This window comes from Rhinichthys klamathensis, unplaced genomic scaffold (assembly GCF_029890125.1).
Source record: "Rhinichthys klamathensis goyatoka isolate OS25496 unplaced genomic scaffold, OSU_Roscu_1.1 h1tg000133l_1, whole genome shotgun sequence".
In the NCBI taxonomy this organism is placed as follows: domain Eukaryota; kingdom Metazoa; phylum Chordata; class Actinopteri; order Cypriniformes; family Leuciscidae; genus Rhinichthys; species Rhinichthys klamathensis.
In genome coordinates, this window is record NW_026606668.1 from 3,681,719 (window position 1) to 3,709,700 (window position 27,982).

Sequence of the window (27,982 nt, forward strand, 5' to 3'; positions counted from 1 at the left end):
TAAGAATGTTAGTATACCAGTATACTGGCTCTAAGAATCCCAAATTATTGTAAATGGAAGCAAGATTTGAAGTTGAACTATCCTCAACAAAGGCTCTAGCATTTTGCAGCAATATAGCAACTAGCAGCATTAGCTTGTGCAGATTTTTCTCTACAAGGAATGAAGTTGTAAGTTAGCAAAACATGCTAGATATATTTAAAGATTAAGGCAAGGCTTGCAACATAAACATGGGCAAATATGCTAGGCTAGCATGCTAATGTCCAAGAATTAATTTTGCTTAAGAAATGAAAATGAAGGGACGGAGTGCGTAAGAAATAAATATAGAACATAAATTAAGTTCAGTGCACAAAAGTCAACAGTGATCTGTGCCCAAAAAAGTATGAAATTTATATAAATAGATAGAGATCTTTATTGTATTTGGATGTAGTCAAACCTGATGCCCCATGATAACTTCTTGTTAAAACCACTCATTTCTTAACTTCAAAACCTTTTTCCACAAGGATAAACTCAACATTCAGGACCATTGAACAACTGAACATTAACTCCACTCAACAGGGAAAAAAACATCCTCGGGAGTTTTCCATTTATGTTTTCAGGTTTCCTTCCATTCTTCCTTACTTTGGCTTCCTACTTACAGTTCATTGTTATAATGGTTGGTTTGTTTCTTTATTGACCCATGTATTTATTTCCTGGATAGGCCCTGCTCTGAGTGAAGAGTAGTTAATTCCTCTCTTTAGTAAAGCGTTAGTGTTGATTTCTCCTAGTGCTTTACTTTAGTTTCTTATCTGTACTTCTAACATGGCCATTTCTTTTGTGCTTGCCATTTGGAATTCCATTATGACAGTGTCCATTCACCTTTTCCCCTGGAGATGAACCGCGCCCCACTCGTGATTGAATGCACTTGCCTATTCGGTATAGGCAGTAGCCAAGAAGAAGCAGACACACTCCTATCACAACGAAAACATCCAATAAGAAGTACTGGTAGGTGGGGATCTCGTAGACTGCAGTGCGGAGGTGATCGGCGCCATGGTGACGGAGTATATAGCTAATCCAGTAAACTGCCCGATTCACTGGATGACCAGGCTGATCTTTATGAATCTGAGACAGCAACTGCGCTCGCTCACGATACCTTAATAGAAAGAGAGATGGAGAGGTTTCAGAACATCCAAGACAGCACAAGCACATCACCAACATGATGTTGATCTTGGCCACAAGATGGCACTGTACCATAGTTTCTCTTCCTAAACACTAGTTTACCTATACGGATCTAAAATTCTACAATAAGTTCTATGAACACAATCTTTAATTTTAGGAGAAAAAAAACATCTTTGATACATTTGCTAATTATCTATTTGCTTAATGTCTCATCTATTTTTTGTGTTTTAAGCTAAAAAGAAACTTTTTAACAATATGAGGGTGAGTAAATAATGAGTTTTCATTTTGGGGGTGAACTGTCTCTTTAATACAACTAAAAGCTCTAAAATTCAGTCCCTAGAAACTATTTTGTAGACTACGTTGCTCTTTGGCTCCATTGGATTTGTTGAAACACTATGGATCTGCAAATATTGACACCATTGTGGGGTCTTCAAAATGTCTTATTTATCGTTAAACTTGAGTAACCCCAATTCCACAGTCATTAAAATTTAACGTGGCTGTGTGTGTGGGTTTGTATTAATATTACCTGTTTTTTGACAAACATTGTGTGTGTGTGTGTGTGTGTGTGTGTGTGTGTGTGTGTGTGTGTGTGTGTGTGTGTGTGTGTGTGTGTGTGTGTGTGTGTGTGTGTGTGTGTGTGTGTGTGTGTGTGTGTGTGTGTGTGTGTGTGTGTGTGTGTGTGTGTGTGTGTGTGTGTGTGTGTGTGTGTGTGTGCGTGCGTGCACGTGTGTGTGTGTGTTTAACAATGCACTTAATTCATTTTATACATATGATTTACCTTTTGTCTGTAATGACATTAACCATGGCAGTATAAAGGTCTTCCGCACTCATCCTTTTCCACTCAAGCATTATGCCCATGCCTTTGGCCTGAACTCGTGTCATGGTGTCATAGTGATCTCCAAACAGCGGGACACCCACCACGGGCACACCGTGATACATGGCCTCATAGATGCTGTTCAAGCCCCCGTGGCTCAAGAAGGCCCGTGTGTTTGTCTGTCCTGTGGGTGAACAAGAGATCCAATGTGAGTGAAAAAAAAAAACTACAATTATACTGAAAAATGTGCAATTTACAAACAAATACCATGAATCCCTGAACATTTACCATAGCTTCTGTATTGTAATCATCATTTAACTGTGGCATTTTGAGTGAGACCAAAGTAACAACAGGGTTACTGGATGGATGGCTCCTCTTCATGGTAACATTAATAACTATTTTTTTGAGTCGTTGTAAAGATGTTTTAGGATGTTATGGGTGGTTGCCAGAGCATTGCTGTGCAGATGCCAATGTGTTTTTTTAATGCTGCTGATACTGTGGTTTTCGCGTTGCAGTGTGGATTGTGAAAACAGAGGCATTTGAAAACGATGACACGTTTAGTCATGTGATGCATATTGAACCGATGGATATTCATGTTTATACCGGTATTGTCAAATCAAATCAAAACAATTTTATTTATAGAGCACATTTAAAATCAACCTTGGTTGGCCAAAGTGCTGTATAGTAAAGTAAGAAAGACTAAACAAAGCAAGACAAAAAAAACATACAAGTTATGGTACATTGAACGCACTAGAGAAAAATGTGTTTTCAGCAAAGATTTGAATTCAGCTAGTGTGGAAGCTGATTTAATATGTAGTGGTGGTAGGGTGTTCCACAGCTTAGGGCCGACTACTGCAAAAGCTCGATCACCTCTGCGTTTTAAGCGAGATCGTGGAACAGCCAAAAGATGTTGATCTCTTGATTTGAGTGATCTGGATGGGTTATGAGTCATAATTAAATCAGAAAGGTATTTGAGGGCCTGGTTGCTAAGAGATTTATAAACAAATAATAACATTTTAAAATCAATTCTGAATCGGACTGGTAACCAGAGAACGTAGGATTGGGGTGATGTGATGAAAATGCGTGTTATATGCTATTTGCTTTCACACTGAAAATGCCTGTTTGTGCTATTTACTTTCACACAGTTGTTAAAATATGTTACTTTGCCCACCCTTGATATCATCTAATTGCGTGCAGTTAGGTGAATTTAGCATTTTCCAATGTTTCAGTGAGGACTAGAAACTTTTGGAAAATGCTTAAAAAAGCTAATGTGGATGGAGAGTGTTTTGAAACGAAAACGCTGGTTTTAACTGTATCTGGATTAATGTAGACGTACCCTAAGGTGTTCTGGGGGGTTATTGGCCCTATAATGAGCCCACCTATAATATTCTGTCTCCTTCATTTTAACTCTCCAAATAACTGATTTGCCCATTTATCATCTGTGAGTCTGATTGCTTGGAAAAGTAAAGGCACACCTGTCATTGATAAGCGATTAGATGTATAATTCATGTACATGGCATAAACAGTGTGAGATGCGTTACACACCAATGTTCAATATTGAGGGTTTTGTATTCAGGAGACAGTAATAGTGATGTGTGCCTCACAAAATTCCAAAAAACTATAAAGTAAAACTGCCATAATTCCAATAAAATTAATGTTGACAAGCTTGATTTAATAGTAAGCAGTTTTTCATTCAGTTGCTTCTCTGTACTCGTTCCTCCCTGTGCCTGCTAACACTTCTTCCTCTGTATGAGTTACAATGAACAAAGAGTTTTATTGACCCTTTCAGAATCGCTGTACATTAGCTATTTAGTACTCTCATATCTTTTTAAAAATACATTTAAAAGACACATAGGGAAATCAAAGGTTAATTTGCATACTTTTTTGTAAATTTGTCCGAGGCTTCTCATGGATAGGGTGGAGTGTGTATCACTTTCTCACTGGTACTGACATGAAAGCAGGGCTGTTTCATTTCATGCATAAAGCTCAGCTGCATACAGTGTGTTTAAGTGCATTTCAGGCTCTGATTAAAATGGAAGTTAATCATTGATGTTTACTGTGACAGTTTTGACCATAGGTCACTGATCTTGAAGTTTAGTCCAGCTGAACCTCAAACAAATAGGTGTTTGTGTTAAACAGCTGAGTGTCCTCAGAGAAGAAATTCACCCTGTCTATCGACTTTGAGTATCAGACTTTTTTCTAGTCATTACTTATGGTTGAATGAGAAGATAAAAACTAATGGAAGACCAAAGCACAGGATGCATAAACTAGGTCATTCAGAGAGCAGGAAGTGTGGCGGACAGCAGAAAGACAGTGAGAGAAAGAGAGAAAAGACAGAATGATGGAGACATAAAGGTCCTCTGTGACCTCAAGCCCATGGTGTACAATGAGACAGAAACTCATTCACACAAACAAACACACACGCAGGCTTTGTGTAAGACAACAGAGACATTATCCTAGGAGATGGAGAAAAGAGCAGTGAGGAGGATGCACTCTCTCTCTCTCCCTTTCACACACACTAATAATAATAAAAAATCGTTTTCTAAATCGGTTTTCCAGTAAAAATATCTAAACAGCCTTAAAACAGGGTATAATTTACTTGAGAGGCAAAACTGCATAAAAGTTATAGACCAATTTTTGTGTTTTTCAATTTAATTTATATTTTTAAACTTAACATACTGTAAATGCAAAGTAAAAATAGAAAGTAAAAAAAAAAAAAAAAAAGATCAGCCAACAGGGTAAGTTTGGAATTGGTAAGAATTTGTTGTTGCAAATTCCCCAAAGCTCACAAAGGTTACATTTGATCATAAATACAGGAAAAACAGCAATATGGTGAAATATTATTGCAATATGAAATTTGTTAGTGTAAACATTTTTTTTTTATCCCTGCAATGGCAAAACTCAATTTTGAGCCGCGATTTTGCATTACTCCAGTCTTCAGTGTCACATGGTCCTTCAGAAATCATTCTAATGATGATTTGGTGGTCAAGAAACATTTCTTAATTCATATTTTAATACTTAATGTTAATATTTTTGTGGATATTTTTTTGAGGATTCTTTAATGAAGAACATACATTTCTAAAGCACATCCTTTATTTGAAATACAATATTTTGTAACAATGAAAAAGTCTTTGTCACTGTTGATCACTTTATTTTCTTCTTTTATTTAAATAGTAAGGAGGACTGGAACAAAAATTCAGTCACACTTGATATTAGGGTCCAATTCTCACTATTAACTAACTTTTAATTAAGACTTTTGCCTCAAATAACTCCTAATTACTGCTTATTAATAGTAAGGTAGTTGTTAAGTTTTGGTATTGGGTAGAATTAAGGGATTTAGAACATGGTCATGCAGGACAAGGCATTAATATGTGCTTTATAAGAACTAATAAACAGCCTATCCGAGTAGATGCATGCTAATAAGCAACGTATAGTTAATTGTGAGAATTGGACCATAAACTGGTGTTGCCAAAAATTCCAGAGGGAACATTCGAACTTTATATGACTTTCTAAAAATGTACTTTTATTTAGTGAGAGATAGGATGTATACTTACCCAACAGGTCATTCTGAGGCATCCAGTCCACTAGTTTAGTATTGTTGCCAAGATTTGGGGGAGGAACTCCAGAAAACCTACAGAGAGATTGAATTCAGTAAGATACAGGCAGCTCTTTCTATAGGCTCTTTAAAAAAAAACATTAAAAACATTTTAGGCCATCTAGGGCTAGTGAATGAGACGATTGTCAGCTGATAAATATGAAGAATTTGGGGGGAAAAAGTACATTAGAGTAGAGAGACGGAGACCAAATATGTTGCATGCATAGATTGGTTTAGTAACAAAGCTTACATTCAGAAGGCAAATAAAAAGCAAAAGATGAAAGACAATCCACCAGCATCAATCAAACGTGGATTCCTTCAGAGCTTATAAAGGCTACAAAGTACAGTCATGTATGCCGTATTTAAACATGGTTTTTGAAAAATAAAGAGCAATAACCATTACACTTTTGAGCATGTAATTGAAGGGAACATGAAACAGTATTCATTTGACTCTGATAAGAGACAGATTTCCAAATAAAACAAAAACAATGTAGGATGTGACCTGGAAGTTTAAGTCAAATTACTGTGGTAACTTTTTATAGAAACAAAATTATAGAAAGGCTGCTCTTCCTACAACAGTCACCAAAAACAATACCAAAATAATGTATAATGCTATTTGTTAAAAAATTTTGCTGACCACATGTCCTACCTAGGCGACGGCAGCAGAAAAGGGAATTCATTTTAGATTATGAAGATTTAGAATATAGAAGTGTGTTGCACATAACCCCATTACAATGATTTCTGAAAGATCATGTGACACTAAAGACTGGAGTAATGATGCTAAAAATTGCATGGCTTTGCCATCACATGATACATGATAACATAATAAAAACTATTATTTTAAATTGTGATTATATTTTACAATATTACTGTATTTTTAAATAAATAAATGCAGCCTTGGTCATCATAAGAGACTTCTTTCAAAACCATAAAAAAACAGACCCCAAATTAACTTCTGAAAGGTATTGTACATTGATAAATTAAAGGGTCAACTGTAATTTGATGTTGGCTTTAAGAAATAAATACTGTGGGTCTTTGAATATCTGCTAAATAACTAATTAAACCAACAGCAATAATTCTTTAGTGAAGATTATTTGAAGTCTGGCTCAAGACTTAGTAAATATGGGATTAATGTATGTCTTCTCTGTCACTGGTGGGCAAATGCACACAGCCTACAGGCAAGTATGTGCCAAACCCAATGACAAACATTCAACAGTTACTAAGAAACCTGACAGCAGTCACTGACTCTAATTACCATTACTAAAATGTATGCACATGTCAGAAAGAAAGAGTTCAGACCATATGTTCATCACGTAACAACAGTGGTATATTTTGTGGATCACTGGAGTGTGTCTGTCTATCTGTACATTCTATTTATCTGGTATGTGTGTGTTCCCTGGGCATTTCCACTCCCAACAGTGTCCTCATTAAAGTCTTGCCATGGCACATTTGCATGAACACAAGAAAGCAACTGAGATTATATGGTATGACTACAGGAGTCATGACAATATGAATGCCCATGACAACAAAAGGTGCTCCTATTTATAAGCATTCAGCTTCACTTAGGAAAATATAAAGAGTTTTTTTTTTATTTAGGCATAAAGAAACAAAATTCCTTCAATGAGATATTTAAAGTTTACATGGACTTGTGACACATTTTCCACTAACTGATAAGAGCATCACATCTCAAATTCCCTAAATTCTTTTATAAATTTTATAAAATATTTTAAAGTAAATAAATAATTCCCTTATGTGGCTCCAGACCTGCTGGTTGATCTTTCCATGGCATTATTACTCATGGGGACTGAGGCTTTCAAGCTTCAAAAAGGAAAATTATCATAATTACAGTATCATTAAAGTGGTAAAATGTTGGTCTATTTTTCACATAAAGCTCATATGATGACTTGGAATATAGCACGCAATATGAACTACTTGTAGATAGTCCCCATTTATTGTAATTAAAAAAGGAATCAGTAAAAATCTTTAAAAGTTTCAAGTCATATGGGTTTATGACGAGTATATAATGACAGAAGTTTTTATTTTTGGGTGAACTACTCTTATTAAGCACAATTCCTATATAATTTAATGTGAGGGTTTCAAAGGCAATTTGTATACCATTTTAGAGACCATTTGTCTCTGAGCCCATTGTAATGAATGTGTATTTCTAAAAGTTTTCAAGTATGAAATGATGATCAGAGTAATGGTTACATAATCTTTTGCAGATCGTCTTTTTCAGATTTCTATATCACTGGATCATGACCTGTGACCATTACATCTCATGTATCATGAAGTTTTGCATTTAGGAACCACTGGAAAGTCTAACAAACCATAAGATCATTTTCAATGAGGGTTTACTGGTTTGGAAATGGAAAACAAAATAGTAGCCTAAGTTGTAGCCACAGGCTTATCAGTGGCCCGCCACCATATCAGTTGCCAATGGATACTTTGTGATAGAAAAAACTTTAATGGAATGATACGCAGGGGACTTGATCTGTTGGTAAAATGGTTCACCGATCACTTGAATGAAGGAATGAATGGCAGTACCTCCAAATGACTCTCTGGGGTAGACGGCTCAAGGCTCCAGCAAGTTTCTGAGCAATGTCATCTGACAGATACTTCACTCCTGCACCAAACGACACCACCACGAAACCATGTTCATCTGTATTCTTCACCCAGGTTTCAAACTCCTGTACACACACAGATCAAATACAACACAGTTCAACAGTCCATCTATGAAATTTGTGATGACTATTTTCACAAGACAAAGCAATTCAACATTACACGGAAATCAAAAGCCAGACCAAACATTTCAAAGGATTGTATATAAATCAAAAAAAGTTTAATTTGACTCTAAATCATCATTTTATATGACTAATAAACCTAACATTGTTACATCAACGTGTTACAGTCTGATAACGTAGAAATGCAGTATGAGTGATCACCAGCATGTTGCAACCTAGTTTGTCCAAAGGGACAAAACTAACTTTCAACTTTCAATTCTAGACAAGTGAAAACATTTTGATCATAATATGAAATTGTTTTAAGGTGTGGACATATCTCAAGCTACTTTGCCATAGAATCCCTCAACCTGAACTATTCATATAAGATTTCTCGAAACCTGTTTTTCTCAAAACCTCATATTTTGTCAACCACAGAGAAATGGCATTTTCAAATAGTTGCAATGGTAATGAAAACTACTATGGAAAAAATAATATAAAAAAGTGTCTTTTTTAAGCTGTGTAGACTTTAGACCAGGTGTGTCAAACTCATTTTAGCTCAAGGACCAGATTTGTTCAACCTTAGCACATTAACAGAGAGCAATCTGGAGAATATAACCAGTGTGGTTTTAATGGTTTTATTCTGCTTTAATAACCAACACTGGGTAAATCAAAAAGGAAGCATATTAAATTTTTTTAAATTTACTCACCCTCAAGCCATCCTAGGTGTATATGACTTCTTTTAGCCAAATACAATCAAAGTAATATTAAAAAAATATCCTGGCTCTTCCAAGCTTTACAATGGGAGTGAAGGGTACCTTACATTTTGAAGCCCAACAAGTGCATCCATCCATCATAAAAGTAATCCATAAGGGGGTTAATAAAGGCCTTCTGAAGTGAAGCGATGCGTTTTTATATATATTAAAAAAAATCCATATTTATAACCTAATAAACTCTATTCACTGACTTCCGGTAACGGCTGTATGCGAGTCATAAGTCATATACACTTATGCTTGAGGGTGAGTAAATTATGGGATAATTTTCATTTTTGGATGAACTAACCCTGTAACATACACATAAAAAAAATCACAGAATATTGACCAAACAACACTTCTCTTGTATTAAAGATAACCGTAAAATAAGCCACCTAAACCAGAACACCACAAAGTAAGGCCTAAAAGAAAACACTGTATGGCTAATATTCAGCTCCAAAGTGAAAAAATTAACTGGACTTTTTTGTGACAGTTGTGTCACACAAAGATATTTTGTTAAATAAAAATGTGTTCTGTCATTAAAAAAAACCTTCATATGACTGACTAATGCTTAAGAGATGATAACAATGACGATGATGGTGATTTTTTGGGTTAACTGTTTTTTTATGGAATAATATTTAAATTAATTTCACTAACTGAAATCTTGAATTACTAATGAAAATGTAAATTATATAAATATATATACTGTATATTTATATATACAGTGATAAACATTGAAGCACACACTGTTTTAAAATTATAGCCATAAGACTTATATATTACATGTGACTAATGTCAAATAAAGTCACCTTTATTTACTAATTTACAACATTGTCATTTACTAATTAATATTTACTGAGACTGTTTATGTACAGATGTATTCAATCTTTTAACTTTGTGAACCTAATGACGACATCATATCAGTAACCTAGTAACTTTCACGCCAGAAGTTACCAGAAAAGGGACAGGGAGTTACTATCTGTAAAGCACTGTTTACATGGAGCAAACATGACCAGAAGTTTAGTCACCTAGAAAAGTATGCACACACACACACACACACACACACACACACACACACAAAGAGTATTTAAACAAATTTACAGCTCAAAATATAAAGTTAACGTATTTAGTTTGATATTTTAACTTTTAAAATACTTTTAAATGGTTGGTTCATATTTGGGAGATTAGGCTTTTGATTTTTGGGCAATTCTTAGACCATGGGCACTTTCATGTCCTTTGATCATATTTTATAAAAAACATTTAATTTTGAAAAATTCACAAATTTCATAGTTAACTTTACAATGAAAGTACTTTAGAAACTTTTTACCGGTAGTCTACGATGATTTTTTCACCTTTTTAAATATCATTATAGATGCAAATATTGCTGTTTTGTGCTTGTCCCACACCCAGACTTCTGATCTTCAATAATGAAAAAGAAGTGTAAAAAAAATGATTTATCTATTTTTTTTAATATGACTGTATAAAGTATCAGTAAAATAATCAAAACATAATTGTGGTATTTAAGGTCAGACAACTATTAATGTGATTTTATATACAAAATGTAGTTGTCCCACAGTATTGCCGTCATTTCCACCACAACGATGTAATGTCCCTTTTAAAAGGCTTTTTTGAAAGATTGTTTGGGTAGTTTCTATGGAGATGAACAATGACATCACAGCACATGTCTGACATGGAGGAGACTTTTAATTTATTCACCAACTTGGAGAAGAAAACTCCAGGTAAATATTGCTTGAAATGAAAATATTTTTATTGTATGTCATTTCCAAACATGGCGTAAGATCAATTGAGTTTGTAAATAAATAGATTTTTTAACATAAATAGATGTATTTTGCGTGCATGCAATGCTAGCTACCAATTCATAGCTAATCTGTAATACTAGCTTGGATTTTTTTCCAAAATACTGCAGGATTGTCATTTCCACCACCGTCATTTCCAACACATACCTTCTTGGGTGTAAATGACAAAGGTGAGGTGGAAATTACATGTATGCTTACAAGGTGCAATTCATAGATTGTGGGGCTATATGTATATTTTATTTATTGAAATGTACAATGCTAATGTATTTATTCAAATATATTTTGTTGAAATGCCTTTTCATCTATTTTTAAGATGCCGCGGAAGTCAACTGCAGAAAGGTCTCAGTCCTATACCAAAACAGAACCAAACAAACTAATGACTAATGAGATTATTGATTTGTTAAATGGAATTGTCTGTTTCAGAAAGTTTCAAATAAAAGTCTTCTGTTTTTCTACATGGACGTCCATTCATTGTCATTTCCACAACAACCAGTCATTTCCACCCCCTCATAACTTTTTAAAAAATATATACAAAATTCTAATTACTCATTAAAAACTTCAGCATAGTTTATGGGATAATGGTCCACTTAATGTAATAACACTAGTAGTTATTTTTTTTAAATGTATCTAACCAATCCAATATTATATTTCAAGTTGTGGTGGATGTAAGCTTTGTGTTTGGGCTTCATGACAATTAATTTACTTAATCCACAAATCTATGGTATTTGCAATATAGGTATAAACTGGTAATACTATGAGTGAAAGTGGTCTTACACTGTTAAGAAATATTCTATATCATAATATTTTAAAATAATAATCAAATATTTACATGTGATGGAAATGACATTTGTTCAGTGCGGATCGGAAAATATGTCAAAAAACACCAATTTGTCTTATAATGTAAGTGCGTTCGCTTATGGATCATTAAACTAGACTAGTTATATTTAACTGTTAGACTGTAACAATTTTGATTTGAACACTTTTTTCCCCCTCAAGTTCACAAGGCCAAAAGTGCCTGTAGTTGAAGAACCACCCTTTTATATTAAACATTGCTTTAATATCAGATTTGTATCTGCCATTTTTTGAATGAGCTTTGTGTTATCATCTTAGCATCTATGAAAGCTTGACTGAGGCCTATTACAATATTAGACACTCATACTGAAAGTGCATTATGGTAAGATAAAAGTGCATTGTTGGCACTATAGTGCAATTGTTAGCACAAAAAATTATAGTACTAATGAGACTCAGCCTTTTGTGTTAGCAGTTAGCATAGCCTCAGAATGAGCATGTTTTTGTGTAAGAACTGCTTTCTTGCTGTCTGAAGCAGTCCAGCTGCAGCTGAACAGCCTGCATTGGCCTGGCACTAACTGTCCACCCCTCACACTGGTCTCAGTGTCCTTCATACACACCCGACAATGGGCACATTTACACACACACACTCTGCACTGACAAACACTATTTGCATTATGGTGCCACAGCATACAATGAGGCCATTTGGGCGCTTGGTATTCCAACAGTGCAAGCTTAGGTTTAGAACCCCCACTCCTATTCAATGGACAGCTCCACGCAATCACCCGCATTGATAAGAACGACCTTTGTGAGCATAACGCCCTGGTGGCAAAATCTAAACTTCATATAATTACGGGTGAAATGAGAGTGAACATAAGACTTACATACACTAGATTTTTCCAGACTTACATACACTAGAATATAAAAAAAAAATGTTTGCACATTTTCACCACATCAAGCCTAATGAATATGAATAAGTGGAAGGTGGACCAAGGTCACTTGTTGAGGGAGTGGGTTGTGGCATTTGTTAGGCTGAAGATCTATTAAAGTTTAAATGAAAATGAAAATGAGGTTCCTGCGTCAGTCGATCCCCATATAATGACGTAATTTTATTAGCATTCATGAACTCAAGTGTCAAAAGCACTGCATGTGCACATAATGCACTGAAAGAACAAGGAAACTTGGAATGTATCCTAACAGTCGATTGTGGAGCAGACAAACACATGTTGGTATTGAATATTTTTGTCATTTGTTGTGCGTAGCGTATGGTGTCATCTTCTTTGTGCCTTAATTAAATGTGGTGATGGCGGGTGCACAAATTTCAATATTGTGGTTTTCCAGTATATCACTAAAAGATGAGTGAGAAGGATAAAAAAAATGGCATCTAAATCTGAGCCTTCTTCATCTTTCCAGGACTAAATCAATAGGGATTAAAGGGTTAGTTCACCCAAAAATGATCCCCAAAATCATTTACTCACCCACCTCATGTCTTTCCAAACCCATAAGACTTTTACTCATCTTCGGAACACAAATGAACATATTTTTAATGAAATCTGAGCGATTTCTGTCCCTCCATTGACAGCTACGGAACTACACCTTTGACGCTTTAAAAGTTCATAAAGAGATTGTAAAACTAATGCATATGCGGTTTAGTCCACATTTTCTGAAGAGACTTAATGCTTTTTATGATGAACAGATTGAATTTAGGCTTTCATTCACATTTTAACATTGATCAGCGAACATAAACAGAAGCTCAACCGAACCTGCTTGGTGTGCGAGAACAAACCTCATTGGTTTTTGCGGAAGCTCAAAAGTGTGCTGCGTAACACACAAGAATGAACCTCAATGGTTGCAGATCAAGTGAACATGCTTGAGCCTCCGATTACCACCAATGATGTGTGCGTTGATGAATGTTTATATGTGAATAAAAGCCTGAATTGAATCTGTTCATCATATAAAGCGATTGCGTCGCGCTTGGCGCTGCATTGCGCAGGGTGTATGATAGGGCCCCTGATGTCTTCCCAAACATGATTCTCTAGTCTAGACTGTAAAAGATAATGATCACACTGTCTGATTTCTTGATGTGTCGAAAGAATTTTCTCAAGAATCAAATCAAGTAAATCAAATCAAATAATCTTTCCCTGTTGCCTTTTGAACAGGAATTTGTGGATTCTCTGGACTATGCTTACATCTACATTTTTAATAATCACCCTCGAAGACTTATGTAAAAGGTATAGTCGCCGAGCTATATGCTGTTGTTTAGGTGCATAATTTTATTAATTAAATTATTTATTATTAATATTTGTATTTTATTGTTTTCAGTGTTTTTGACCCATGTAACTCTAATAAATAAGTTATTCTAATAAATAAGCTTATGACACCAACATTTTAAATACCAGTGAAATGTCACGAAAACTACCAGCCTAATATAAAGTTCAACCTTTAACCAAGTGAACATTCAGTAATACAATAAGAACAAATAAACAAATTGCAAGCAATAACAAATAAACAATAGAACAAAAACGGTAGCAGGAATATTAGCCTGCTTTCACTTTAATACTAAATGCATGGATCCAATATATATTAGTGAAAATACAATTCTGCCTATGTCACTGCCTTAGAGTAATAATATATACTCTTAAGGTTCGACTACAGACCTTTTACAGGTAAACAAGTCAAGTCACCTTTATTTATATAGCGCTTTTTACAATACAGATTGTATCAAAGCAGCTTCACAGTGATAACATGAAAATAATACTACAAAGTTTGTTTCTAGAAGAAACTTGCGTCATCATCCACCTTAAGGCAGATCAATAATATAGTTGAATATTAAATGTCCCCAGCTAAGCAAGCCAAAAGGCAACAGTGGCAAGGAACCAAACCTCCATCAGGTGACAGAATGGATTTTCTGTAAATTTGGATTACAAGATGGATTACATAGATGACCCTTTAAGAGTACAGCCTTAGTAACAAGCAGTTGTAGCCCTAAAGGTACAATCTTTGCACATTTTCTCTGACAGTAAATGCTATCTATGGTGGCTCAGCAGTGCATAACACAATGAAAAAAATAAAACCATAAGTTAACACAGCGAAAATAAGCTACAACATAGCAAAATGAAGCCATGACACAATGGAACCAAGCCATGGCACAACGTTCCTTTCTCAGCCAGGTACTGGTATAGTAAAAACTGTTCAAAATTTGGATTTCATTAGATCATTAGCCTACCTCTAGTATAAAGCCAGAATGTTAGCATTAATGCGCCCTCTATGGTGGCCAAGAAATATCACTATGAAATGTTCTGTGTGAAGTTCAGTATTCTGGCTTGGCTCATTCAACTCTAACGCAGAACCTGATTTCACCAAGTGCAACATGTTCCTGGATCAAAATCTTTGTTTATTTTGGAACAACATTGCAATCAACCAATCAGATTTGAGGGACAAGTTTACAGTTTATGTCAAATTTAGGTTTACAATCAGGGTTTGGTGCTTCTACATCAGTGTTATTCGCCATAATTTGCCTCTGATTTTAGGGATAACTTATGGGTAGGGTTAGGTTTACCGGATATGGTTAAGACTACATGTTGTTCCTGGATCAACAAAATTTGTTGTTTGCTTTAAAATTTTGTTGTGCTGTGCACTACTGGGCCACCCTATTATGGTACCAATATCTTGTGCATCCCTAAGTCATGACACTAAAATAGTCGGAGTAACAGCAATGTTTAGAGAATTTTTTTAATTTAAAAACATTGCTTTCTTACCTGTGGCAAGGGGCTGGGGGGTTTGGTAAGGATGCCCCCAACATAGACAACATGTGGCAAAGTAGGTCGTGGGAACTCCAGTGCCAGGTCAGTACACAGCATCCAGAGTCGACTGTTCTGAACCAGATCATGCATGGACACCGATGGCTGGATGTTGTACTTCCTCATGATGCGATCATACTTGGGTAGAACCAGGAACTGGACACCAAACCTGGAAACCAGGTACACTGCTGTGTTAGCTACCCGTTGCAACAATGACATACGGTCCGTTAGCAGAGAGTTAAATTCTGGGACGTAAGACAGAGGTGCTGGCGCCCCAACTTCCGCAGGGTACCACAATCCTGTGCTGAATACGGCGTACTGGACACCCAGGATGTGAGCAATGACAAATCCACACATCTCATTGGGATCAACGAGCAGGAGATCAAAACTTTCATGTTTTAGCTGCTCCATGACAGAAGCACTCCCAACAACGGCATCACAGTTTTGAGAATAGTGGTCTAGGATATCAAACAGCTCCAGTGCTGTGAGACGCCCCGAAAAGATGTTGCGAACTTTTGATTGGAGGAAGTCGTCAGCTGAGGTGCTGTTAAAGATTCCAGGGTAGCGCTGGAGACGATAATGGTTGGAAGGCGGGATCTCCCGACCTTCGGAGACCAGGAAAACTGTTTCATGGCCCTCAGCATGGAGAGCAGAGGCCAGGGTCTTAAAGATATACAGGTGGCTCTCAAACATAATTGGAGGAACTACCACTATCTTAGCTGCCCAGGAGAAATTTGCAGCTAAACACCACAATAATGTGGCAAGCAGGAAAAAAGGCTTCATGTCTGCAGAAAGAAAGAAAGAAAACATTATTAGTGACTCTTTTGTCTATTATTAACCCTTGTACTAAGCAATAACATAAATCAATACTTTGTGTTAGCATCCATGAAAGCATAACTGAGGCATGTTGCAATATTAGCAATGCTAACCAATTCTATTTCCAAACTGCATTATGGTCTTCTGTTAGCATTATAGTGGAATTGTTATCACAAAACAAACAATAAATGGGATTAATTGTACAGTATTTAGAGTTAGTATTTTGTGTTAGCTGTTACATACACTACATTTTTTATTTTGTTTTATACTGTTCACTTTATTTAAACAATTTATTTTGATTTAACACCATTGTTTCAAAATCAAACACAGTAGCATGGTGTTAAACTGATTTGAGGGTAACTCAATTTTTTAATTTTGAAAGAACATGTTTCAATCAAGTAGGTCAAAAATAAATGTAGCTGCTTGTTCAATTTACTTAAATAAAACAAGTTAATCCAACATCATTCTTTCAAGATGTTCTCACAACTTAATTTCATCAAGTTTAACCACTTCACTTAATCCATTTGAGTTAAGACTACATGAATAACTTTAGTTGTGTCAAAGTAGCATTATTGAAAATAACAGGATTTCCCATCATGTTTTGCACTGGATAGGGAGAGTAAACAATGAAATAAAGTGATATTTATGCATTTTTAATCAACATAATAAAATGGGGAGACTTGTTAATGTTTAATGTTCTATTATGCTGGTATTTAGAAGAGTTTCTGTATAGGGAGACACCATTGGTGAAGTGTAGAACATGTGCTTGGTTGGGACCCGCTAACAAGAATTTAAGTTGTTTTAATAAAATAAGCCACTGCTATGAGAATGTCATGGATGTAACCATGATGCAACACCCAACAAGGAGAGCTATGTTAAGCTTGTTATGTGTTTATATTGTCAGCTATACTCAAAAATATCTTACTTTAAATTAACTCAATTAGATCATGGACAGTGGTTCCATATGATTGAAACATGTTATTTCTACTCAAATACTTTAGGTAGGATGAACTTGATTGAAACATGTTATTTAGACAAGTTACTCAGTTCATAATACATGAAGTATTTGAGTAGAGAAAAATTTTTTCCATTATGTGAAACCACAATTCATAATTGAGTTGAGTTAATTTAAAGTATCATATTTTTAGTGTAGCCTCAGAATGATATTGTTTACATAATTAATTGCTCAAAATAGCAATATCTGTACCGTTGCATGAGCCAAAGCTGAAGTGCTGGAAAAATAATTATCAACTGTTATTGTTCTTGATTGTTGCAAATTTTACTGTGTGTTTGTAAATTTTATGAGCTCTGGGCATTTGCCTGAATCACAGCTCCATAACAAAGCCTTTGCATAGTTATAAAAGTGCAAATTTTCTAAATTCTAAATCATCAAAGGGATAGCATTTAGAGTCAGTGGCTGATTCAACCAGCACAACCAAGACAAACACTGTGTACTCTGTGTCAGAGCAAATGTGCATCATGACTGAGGTTGTATGTGTGGGCCTATGACACTGTGTAGATTGTTTCCTTTATTATAATGACCAAAGTTCATTGTGTAATCTGTAAACATACACAGACATAAGTCAATTTACCATTACATACATATTTCACAAAAAAATAGCCTCCTTGTGCTCCCAACTATACTAAAATGTATGGGTTGTTCACACTGCACCCAAGTTCTAATTTTTTATTTTTTTTTTTATCCTTAGAACGATTAATAATCAAGGCAAGTTTCCCTACACTCTTCTCAACCAAATTAACATAAGGAAGAATTATATTTCAGAATTTTTTTTTACAAGCAGAACAATATACAATAATGAACAACAATATTTACATACATATACGGTACACTACTTTGGGGTCAATACGATTTTTATTTTTTATTTTTTAAGAAATACTTGAAAAAGCTGAAATACTTTTATTCAGCCGTTCACATTAAATCGAATGTCCGGGTCATGTTCAGTATTCCTGTGTTAGGAGCATGTTTCCTTTGTTCTAGTTTGTCCCGTCTGTGTTCATTTCCGTGTTTGTTGCCTTGGTTACTGTTTCAGTTACACCTGTTGTTTAATTCATTAATTAGTTTGTTCTATTTAATGGTGCGTTCTATTATTGTCAACGAACCGACTCGGCCCTCGGATATGACGCCATTTCCACACTTCAAGCGGTCTGGTATGTTTTGCGCGTCCGAGTCGGAGAAAAAACATGGACGCCACCCGGAAAGCTGTTGCTATGGTAGCACTGGCCGAGTACCAGGCGCTTATCAAAACTCAGCCATTTGAACTTCAAAAATTTTCACTTTATTTCATGTTTTAGTTTATCTTCTGTTAGCAACGCTAGCCACGTTAGTAACACCTGTTTGAAACAAGGCTTCATTCAATATTGCACTCCCAACAAGACCGATTCCCATTCCCACAGGCAGTGATACGGACGCAGTAAGGTATTGCAGTAATACGAGTGATTAAAATCTCCAAAAACAATGAAAACAATTCATACTAAGTCACAGGGGGCGCAGCCATCTTGGATTCCGTATCAGAATTCTTGCTCGGTGTCCTCACGGTTGTCCGAAATCCGAGCGGAAAAATCAGAGGAAAGGGGGCGTGTTGGTGCGTGTTGCTATAGGCAACGTCTGTATTCCTAGTCGGAACTCCGACACGGATAAATAATAGAACGCACCATAAGCCCTGCGTCCCAATTCGCATACTATCCGTCCTAAATAGTATTCGAAAATAGAATTAGTACGTCCCAAATCGTAGTATGTTGAAATGAGTGTTCCAAAGATACCCGGATGGTCTACTATTTCCGGTCAGAATCCGAAGTGCAGATCGATGCACACTCTAACGGCTGATGTTGCCCTCAACCCATCGCGCGTTGGACGAGGATTCGGTTAGAACTATAAACACGAGTGAAAAGTGTTTTAAAAAAACTACACAGACATGGAGGATGTCTGTGTCCGGCGGTTATGTAGAGGTTTAGATAAAGGGGTTTGAGTGATTAATTATCAGTATCTAACCTGACGAAATTTTTTTTATTCAATGTTGGCTACGTTATATTGCATTTGCAGCAGCATTGTGAACTTTTGTAAAGATACTTTTATAGCCATTAACATGCATAGCCTACATTCAAATTGCAAACACATGAGGAGAGTCTCCTCATTAAAGACCCACGACTGGCAGGTAAACGTGCTACACAATTTCTCTCCGAAATGGTAGGAAATTAAATTAGATTGAATGGAGGATTTTAACTGTGAAAAGATGATTGACAGGGCAGTTTACGGTGATAGGATGCACGCGACAGATCTGTCCGTTAAAGATGACGAAGTAGTATGTCCCAAAGCTTGCCTACTCTTTTGCTACACACTCAAAAGTATGTACCTACTTTTTCTTCACAAAAAGAGTGCATACTTTTAGGGCGTAGTATAAGTAGGCGAATTGGGACTGTGTTTTGTTCTTGTCCGTTATTGTCGCAAAATGCTTGGTTGTTCTGTTAATGTTGAAGAATTTGTTCCTGAGTGTTTTGTTTATTTTAAGTTATTGTAAATAAAGCCTACGGGCGTCACGGTTCGGTGCACGAATTTACACGGAGAATACACGGTATAAAAATAAATAAAACTCGCGTGAAAATTAATTAATGTAATGCGGAACTACCGTTAGATACGCGGGTTCTTTAGGGACACATAATCTGTAGGCTACCATCGGCTTAGCTCTGAACGCGCGTTCACTTCAAACGTTGGCTTAATACGCGCGTCCTATTCGCTTTGGACTAGCGTCGAACTAGACGCGATAGACGCGAATTTAACGCTCTATTCGCGTTTGGTGTGACCGCATAATGAACAGGCTGCGATGTCAAGATTGCAATGCTGGAGTGTGTGTGTGTGTGTGTGAGAGAGAGAGGCGCGGCCTCGATCGAACAGTGGAAACATAAAAAACATACTCCGTCATTTTGTTCATACAGATCATTAAACCTGCAAAGTGTTTACTTATATTTGTGTACACTCGCAATAAAACACAACATTGTGCTTTTGTCACACTGTAAACTCTTGTCAAACTGTAACCCACAACTGTCACCCAACCAAAATCTCTCTCTCTCTCTCTCTCTCTCTCTCTCTCTCTCTCTCACACACACACACACACACACTGTTTTAAAAGCAAAACATATTTATCCAACTCCATTTCAAAACACTCTGTGGGTCCCATCTTTTAGACATTCATCATATCGCATTGGTTTTCATTTCTTGTCCTCGGAGCACTAATCTTACACATTCTACATTGATTAAAAAAGAAAATCGAATGCGTTTTTAATGCTAGTATTATTTTATACAGAAATCAATTATTTATAATTCAGATGAGAATAATGTTACATTGTTAATTAATAATGTTAATTAAAATTAAGGTAAACAAATATATTTATCTGAAATATAGCAAATTAATTTTAAATTAATTCAGGTACAATTACCAAACATATCGCAAGGTCTTTTTGTCTTTTTATTAATTTAATTAATAAACGAATTATATAAAACTATTGTCAGTGCACTACAAATAAACTGGTTCTATGCCTTTATTAATAAAACTTATTTAAAAAATACAATGCCTTCTGCATTTTTGTTATGCTTTTCCCTCCATTGTACCGAAATCGTACCGAACCGTGATGTCTGAACCGAGGTATGAACCGAACCGTGACTTCTGTGTACCGTTCCACCCCTAATATATATATATATATATATATATATATATATATATATATATATATATATATATATATATATATATAAATATAAAACAGTTATTTTAAATTGTAATATTTCACAATATTACTTTTTTTTTTTACTGTATTTTGATTAAATAAATGCAGCATTTGTGAGCATAAGAGACCTTTCAAAACATAAAAAAAATCTTACTGATGCCAAACTTTTTAACAGTAGTGTATTTTAATATATATAAAAAATTCACACAGGAACATTTTAGAATGATGATAAATTAATAATTGGATCATAAAGAGACAGTTTGAACTGATTCACGGAAGTAACATTGTTTTTGTTATTAAAGTTTAAATCAGAGACATTGAAACTTCTCTGTTTTAAAGGAACAATTCGCCCAAAAATGAAAATCATCCCATAATTTACTCACCCTCAAGCCATCTTAGGTGTATATGACTTTCTTCTTTCAGCCGAACACAAATAATATTTTAAATTTATATAATAAATTAAATAATATCCAGGCTCTTCCCAGCTTTATAATGGCATTGAATAGAGCCTAGGTTTTCGAAGCTCCAAAAAGCACATCCATTCATCATAAAAGTGATCCATATGACTCTAATGGGTTAATAAATGCCTTCTGAAGCGAAGGGTTTTTGTAAGAAAAAAATATAAAATACATATAATAAAAAAAAATTGATAATATAATCACTGGCTTCCGGCAATGGCTGCACGCGTGTTCACGAGACAGTTGAGTTCTGGCCACAGATTTATATAAATTTATATAGATCAGTGGTTCCGGCGGAAGGGTGACCTCTGACCCGACGTATGACGTAGCTCCTCTTCTATTATATCGAAATCCTCCAACATTTTTCTTTAAACCTTCTCGTTTTAGACTTCTAATTCACGTTTTGTTTTGCTCTATCCTCTGCGCTTCCGCGTAATTCAATTCTCACCTAATCTTACGCTACGCCTACGTCATACTTCATACGTCAGGTCAGGGGTCACCCTTCCGCCTGGATCTCGACTAAGATTTGAAAACCTTATTCTCTACCAGTAACCAGGGGTGTCCCCCAAGGCTCCATCCTTGACCCTACACTTTTCTCAATTTATATTAATAACATTCCCCAGGCAGTTGGTAATTCACTCATTCACTTATATGCTGATGATACAATCCTTTATGCCACGGGTTCCTCCCCTGATGCTGTTCAAGCTACCTTGCAAGATAGCTTTTTCCAACTACAGCAACCCTTTACACAACTCAAACTCACTCTTAATACCTTCAAAACAAAAACCATGTGGTTTTACCGAAAGGGTACTACGCCTCCTCCAACCCTTAAAATCATCACTTGCAAGGGGGCTATTCTAGAACAAGTCACTGCATATAAATACTTGGGTATCTGGTTGGAAACTTCACTTTCTTTCTCCATCCACATATCAAAGCTGCAATCTAAGGTGAAGGCCAAGCTTGGTTTCCTTTACAGAAATCGCTCTTCCTTCACCACTTCTGCCAGACTTACTCTTATTCAAATGACCATTCTACCCATGTTAGACTATGGAGACACTATATACAGGGTTGCTTGCAAGTCCACTCTATCAACTCTTGACACTCTTTACCATTCAGCTATCAGGTTAGCCATAAATGCTCCTTTCAATACACACCACTGCGCTTTATATTCATCTGTCAACTGGTCCTCCCTTCACAATCGCCGCAAAATTCATTGGTTCACTTTCATTTATACGACCATTCTCGGCCGCTCACCTCCTTACTTGTGTCACCTGCTGCAGCCAAAGCCTGTCACATACAACACCCGGTCCTCACTTCATCTTCAATTATGTATTCCCAAAACTAACTCGGCATTTGGTCTTGCTTCTTTTCAATCTGCAGCCGCTCGCGACCGGAATGCTCTGCAAAATATTCTTAAATTAGATACACTAATTTCAATTTCATCTTTTAAAACTATTATATCATCCTTGTTCACGGACACATGCAGTTGCTTCTCCACATAATCATTTTGTGTTTTAAATTGTATTTAATGTAATTGTTAACCTGTATGTATTTCTAATGTACTGTATTTATTTTAGCCCCATTTCCTTTCCCTAAGTGGTTATTCCACTTGTCAGGCCGCCATTGTATATAAGAACTTGTTCTTAATGACTTGCCTGTAAAAATAAAGAAAAAAAAAAGAAAAAGAAAAAAAAAAACTCTCTCTTGACCGCGAAAGAAGAATGTCATACAGCAGGATGGCTTGAGGGTAAGTAAATTTTCATTTTTGTGTGAACTATTCCTTTAAAACTTTCATACCTCTAAGTCATAAGACTATTCTAATTACATGTCAGAACAAAGTCATTTGAGCCTTAGAAGAAATACAATAAATCAATAAAAATGACCAATTTAGCACATGGTTCTCAGAAAATGGCTGCATGACTTAACACCCCAGACTTAAATAATAGGTTTAAACATTCCCTAAGGCTTTGGTGTTCTCATCTGTCATCTTTAGCCTCGCTTTAGTCTCACACCTTAATTAAAGAACAGAACCTACAGCAGGTCATGAGTCTGGGGATCCAATAAACAGGTGTATGTGATTGTGTGAGGGGAGAAAGACAAAGATGCACACAAAGGTAAATCAAGAGGCAAGAACAAAAAGGTAATGAGAAAGAGGGCTTTTTATTCCGTTAATGAAGTCCACGTTGTTTCTAAGGTGGACAGGTCCCTGTGTGATCTGGGCAACTTTCAAACTATTGTACCTTTATTTAGGTGTTCATTCAAATGAGGTTCGCCACAATTCTCTTTCCTCGGATAGCTAAATCAACAGTGTGCTGCACAGAAATATCCACTCTAAAAACAAGAGCAACGTCCCTGTCAGTAAAAGTGTAAGCTGAATATTGTTGTTGTGTTTAAGATTTACAAACCGCTCTGTTCCCAAATATACAGAAAGATTGTCAAGTCAAGTGTGATGAAAGGCCTACCTGTAAGTAACAAACAGGTGTTTAGTGGTGTTCAGACACAGTAAAGCTTCAATTGTGAGAACAAGGAGACTTCAGAAGGTATGTTTCCCCAACCATATAAGCCAGCTGTTGGGGTAAATTTCCCATTTCTCTTGCCTTTAAATGACGGCTGTTGTTTCTACCGTGACCCTTCCACCATTTAGCTCTCTCAGTTTCAGGTGGGCTATCACTATTACAACTTTTTTATACCAGACTGTTTACGGTTGCCATGGCAACCATGCCAGAGTCAAACTGTACCCTAGCAACGTCATAGCTTGTGTTACTAATGGATGGTTCAGGTTTCCTGCCCATCAGAAAGGAGAATTAAACACATGGAAAACGTTGAGATGAACGATAAAACCTGATAATGTGATTACATTGTTGTCTATGCTGCCACATAAAAAAGCCTGATGAAAATGTATTCTCTTGATCACTAATGCTTATTTTCCATACTATTAAGTGATTTTTATAATGCATTAAACTGCATATAAAATCAACGATACGATAGATACGATACTGGTTTTTGACATAATAATAACTACATGATCATTAGACTACAACAATAAAAACATAATATGCACTAATACTTATACTGGTGATTACTGTTGTTATTACATTATAATTATTGTGATCTACATGGTCAAAAAAGTTCATGAAAATAAAAACGTGTTATCGGTATATCTCAAAACTGCCTTCTAAAGTCCTTAATAACAAGTGAAAAAACACCCAGGTTTTGAAGTCACAGCCAAAATTTGGACTAATATGAATTTGTTTTGTCATGTACAGCAGGTTAACACCTGCAAACGTTTATCAAAACATTATTATACTAAAGGGCATTTGTGATTTAGAACAAACCATTTCCAACTCTTTCTTCATCTATTCATTAAACAGAAACAGTAACATTTTTAAGAGAAACAATGCATATTGCATTTAAATAGTGCATGTGTCAGATTAAAGCATTTAAACATACTTTCTAGGAGTCGGGGAAAGGTTATCTACAAGCAGCCATTGATGATATCATCAGGCCGTTTTACATGCCTTCAAGACTTGAAGTCACATTAACACACTGCATTACAGTCAGGTGACACATTATGACGACCGTGCTATCTGATGAAGGCTAATGAATACCTAGACAATCAATCAAAGAACAAATCCATGGTGTGATCAGAGTGAATTCTTGTTAGGGGTTATCTGTATTTCTTTAACCACAATGGGGGATTTCCCTGCTCATGCAAAAAGCTTTTTATATTCATCAAACAAGGCTAAATAAAATTTAGACATCCTATTTTCTGTGCTTTTTATTTTGTTTAATTTTTATACAATAAGCATGGACAAAACGTACCGTGACAAGTCCATTTTCTGCTAAATTAGGTAACAAATGAACTTGATCTAAATCTCTAATGTTTCACTAAGGTCACACAACTGACATACCACAAAAGTCCAGTAACAACCGCATTCCAGGACCTGGAGCTTCGTAAAAAGACCTTGCAACTTAACAACAAGTTCAGGGCTTAATGTTGACAACACACCCCCGCTAAAGACCCCACTAAAGACACTACATGCCTGGAAAGAATGACGTTAGTGAGAATAAGCGATTGGCTAATGGATGCTTTGCGTGTGGTTGGCGAGTTCGAATACTTTCAATATGCAAAGAAATGTAAAACCTGCTAGGCCACATCCTTTTCAAAGAATGGATGTCCTCTATTCACAAGAGGAAAAAACAGCTGATTGTATCTTACAGTAAATCTTAATTTCATGGAAAACAGATAAGATTGTTAAGTATTAAAATAATATCTCACAGAGATTGAAAGAAAAATATCTTCCCAAAACAAAATGCTGTACAAAATCATTTAAAAAACTAAAAACAGCCACATTAGACTTCTACCATCACACCATTTCTGATTAATACTATGGTTTTCACTAGAATTGAACAACATATACACAGGTGTATCACAACAGAAGACTGTAAGGTAAAGTCCAAACAACTGGCATTCATGACAACAGACATTAAACTGGCCGAACAGGATCTTCCCTCCCCCACTGCACACGTGCATGCTTATATGGCCTTTAAATGATACTGCTCTGACAAGATGGAAAAAAAATTAATGAAAATGCTGTATAAGTGGTGAGTTTTTTATATTATTATTTTGAATTACATTACATCATGGGACACTCTTTTACATACATCAAATCCAAATGGGACACTCACCCAGCACTGAAGTGGGGACTGAATGATGTAATTTACATTTGATACCGGTTTAGAGAGAAACTGTAAACTGTGCAGGGCAGAATATTAGCACATTTATGCTTGCATTCACCAAGCTGGCCATGCTGGGAGGTTTATTTGGTCTGGATATATCTTAAAAATGATAAAAATGCATGATTTGAATACACACGTTCTATAATGAATCTATTTTGTGTACACTTGTGCTTATCCAGAGTGCAGGGAAAGTGTTTTAGTACTTTTTATTGGTTACACGATTTGACGTCTTTAGTAGCCCTATCAATTATTTTGTGTGTAGGCTATATCTCACCTTGGACATCCTTATATGTCATTGACCCATGCACTGTAAAAATTTCTAACCTCCCCAACTCAAAATTTTCTAGTGACTGCAGGGTCACATCTAAATTTTTTAATTGGCCCAAGGGAAATTCGGCAAATTTAATTTTATCACTTTGCAGAATTTCACTTGGGCCAATTGAAAAATTTAGATGTGACCAGTCACTAGAACATTTTGAGTTGGGAGGGTAGAAATTTCTACAGTGTGTGTACATTTAGGCTATCCTTATTTTCTTTTTACCCAGAAAAGAGCCAAATATAAACTAGACTATTTTGTAAATGTCATTAGGTAATAATTAAGGCATCTCACAGATTACAGGACGTCATTTAGAAACCTTAAGTGGCCTATTTGAACAATTATCCAGAATTTATCTATTTTACAACAAAACATGAAAACACATCGAAGACTAGGATATTTATTTTATAATAACTGACATTATCTCTTTATTTTAGTTTAGATTTTTTTTTTTTAGATCGACGATAAGCAGAAGTTGAATGTCAGTCTTACTGCAAGATGCCCCCTGCTAAACTAGCCTATCGCTGGCCAGTTAAATATTAATGAAGTGGGCCGGTAAAAGTGAGCAGGTAAATCTTTAGATCACGTCCCAAACGCTTACTTGTTTCTCAATCCTCAGGAAACTATTTTAAAGACATCATGTGTCGAGTAGCCTACTCGATCATATTAAAAAACAAAACAAAACAAAAAACAGTGAGACTTCAAAACATGTCACATGCAGGAGCAGCGCGACCACAAAACAACACAAAGGACACACCTAAGTTTAATCTTCGTGTAAATAGCGAAGGGTAATTTATCCGCGCTCACAATGTTGCGCGTAACACCTGTTTCTAAAAGGAAACGCCGCCCTTCGCCGCTTACCTGTACAGGTGAACCCGGTAAATTCGGTGTCCTAATGTAGGCTATGTGAAATTCACGTCCCCTCAATCTCCTGAGCCTCTGACACTTTTACATACATCCACAAACGGTGTTGGCCGGTTAAAACTGCCCGTTTGCCACAACAGGCGAGGTGGTTTTCCCAATGGCAATGAGATGAGGCGTTGTGTATCAGAACTCCGGGGAGGGCGGGATTATGCGAAACCTCAATTCACAGTCACTGCAGGGAGTGGTCGAGCCATGGCAGAGTAAACGCTTTAGAACAATAGAGACTTCGGCCTTCCAGATCCCCTGGGAAGCGTCAGGTGCGTCGTTTGCTCTTTCGACACAGGTATATTTGCATTTGAGGAGCGTAGGCACAGCGCTTCCGTTTAGGCAGAGCAGTGTTATCATTAAGACTCGCAGAGTCATTGACCACTCCTGAGGATAACATCATCATTCTACCTTTGACGTCAATTTCGAGGATCAATTAAGTGTTCGGTTATAAGGATGCAGTTTACAAGACTTCTTAAAAGTTCATTGGTAACACTTTACAATAAGGACTCATTAGTTAATGCATTACTAACACGAACTAACAATGAGAAATGCATTTTTACA

At 36.0% G+C, this 27,982-nt stretch overlaps 1 protein-coding gene across 1 annotated transcript; it reads right to left on the minus strand.

Annotated features, from left to right (window-relative positions):
- Nucleotides 1-385: 385 nt before the first annotated feature.
- ugt8 (UDP glycosyltransferase 8) lies at nucleotides 386-27,735 on the minus strand. Its single transcript, XM_056256896.1, has 6 exons — nucleotides 27,371-27,735; nucleotides 15,398-16,224; nucleotides 8,109-8,251; nucleotides 5,524-5,600; nucleotides 1,934-2,153; nucleotides 386-1,129 (listed from the first exon to the last, which is right to left on the minus strand). Exons 2-6 carry the CDS (start codon nucleotides 16,220-16,222, stop codon nucleotides 769-771), a joined length of 1,626 nt encoding a protein of 541 aa, XP_056112871.1. The 5' UTR covers nucleotides 16,223-16,224; nucleotides 27,371-27,735; the 3' UTR covers nucleotides 386-768.
- Nucleotides 27,736-27,982: the final 247 nt, after the last annotated feature.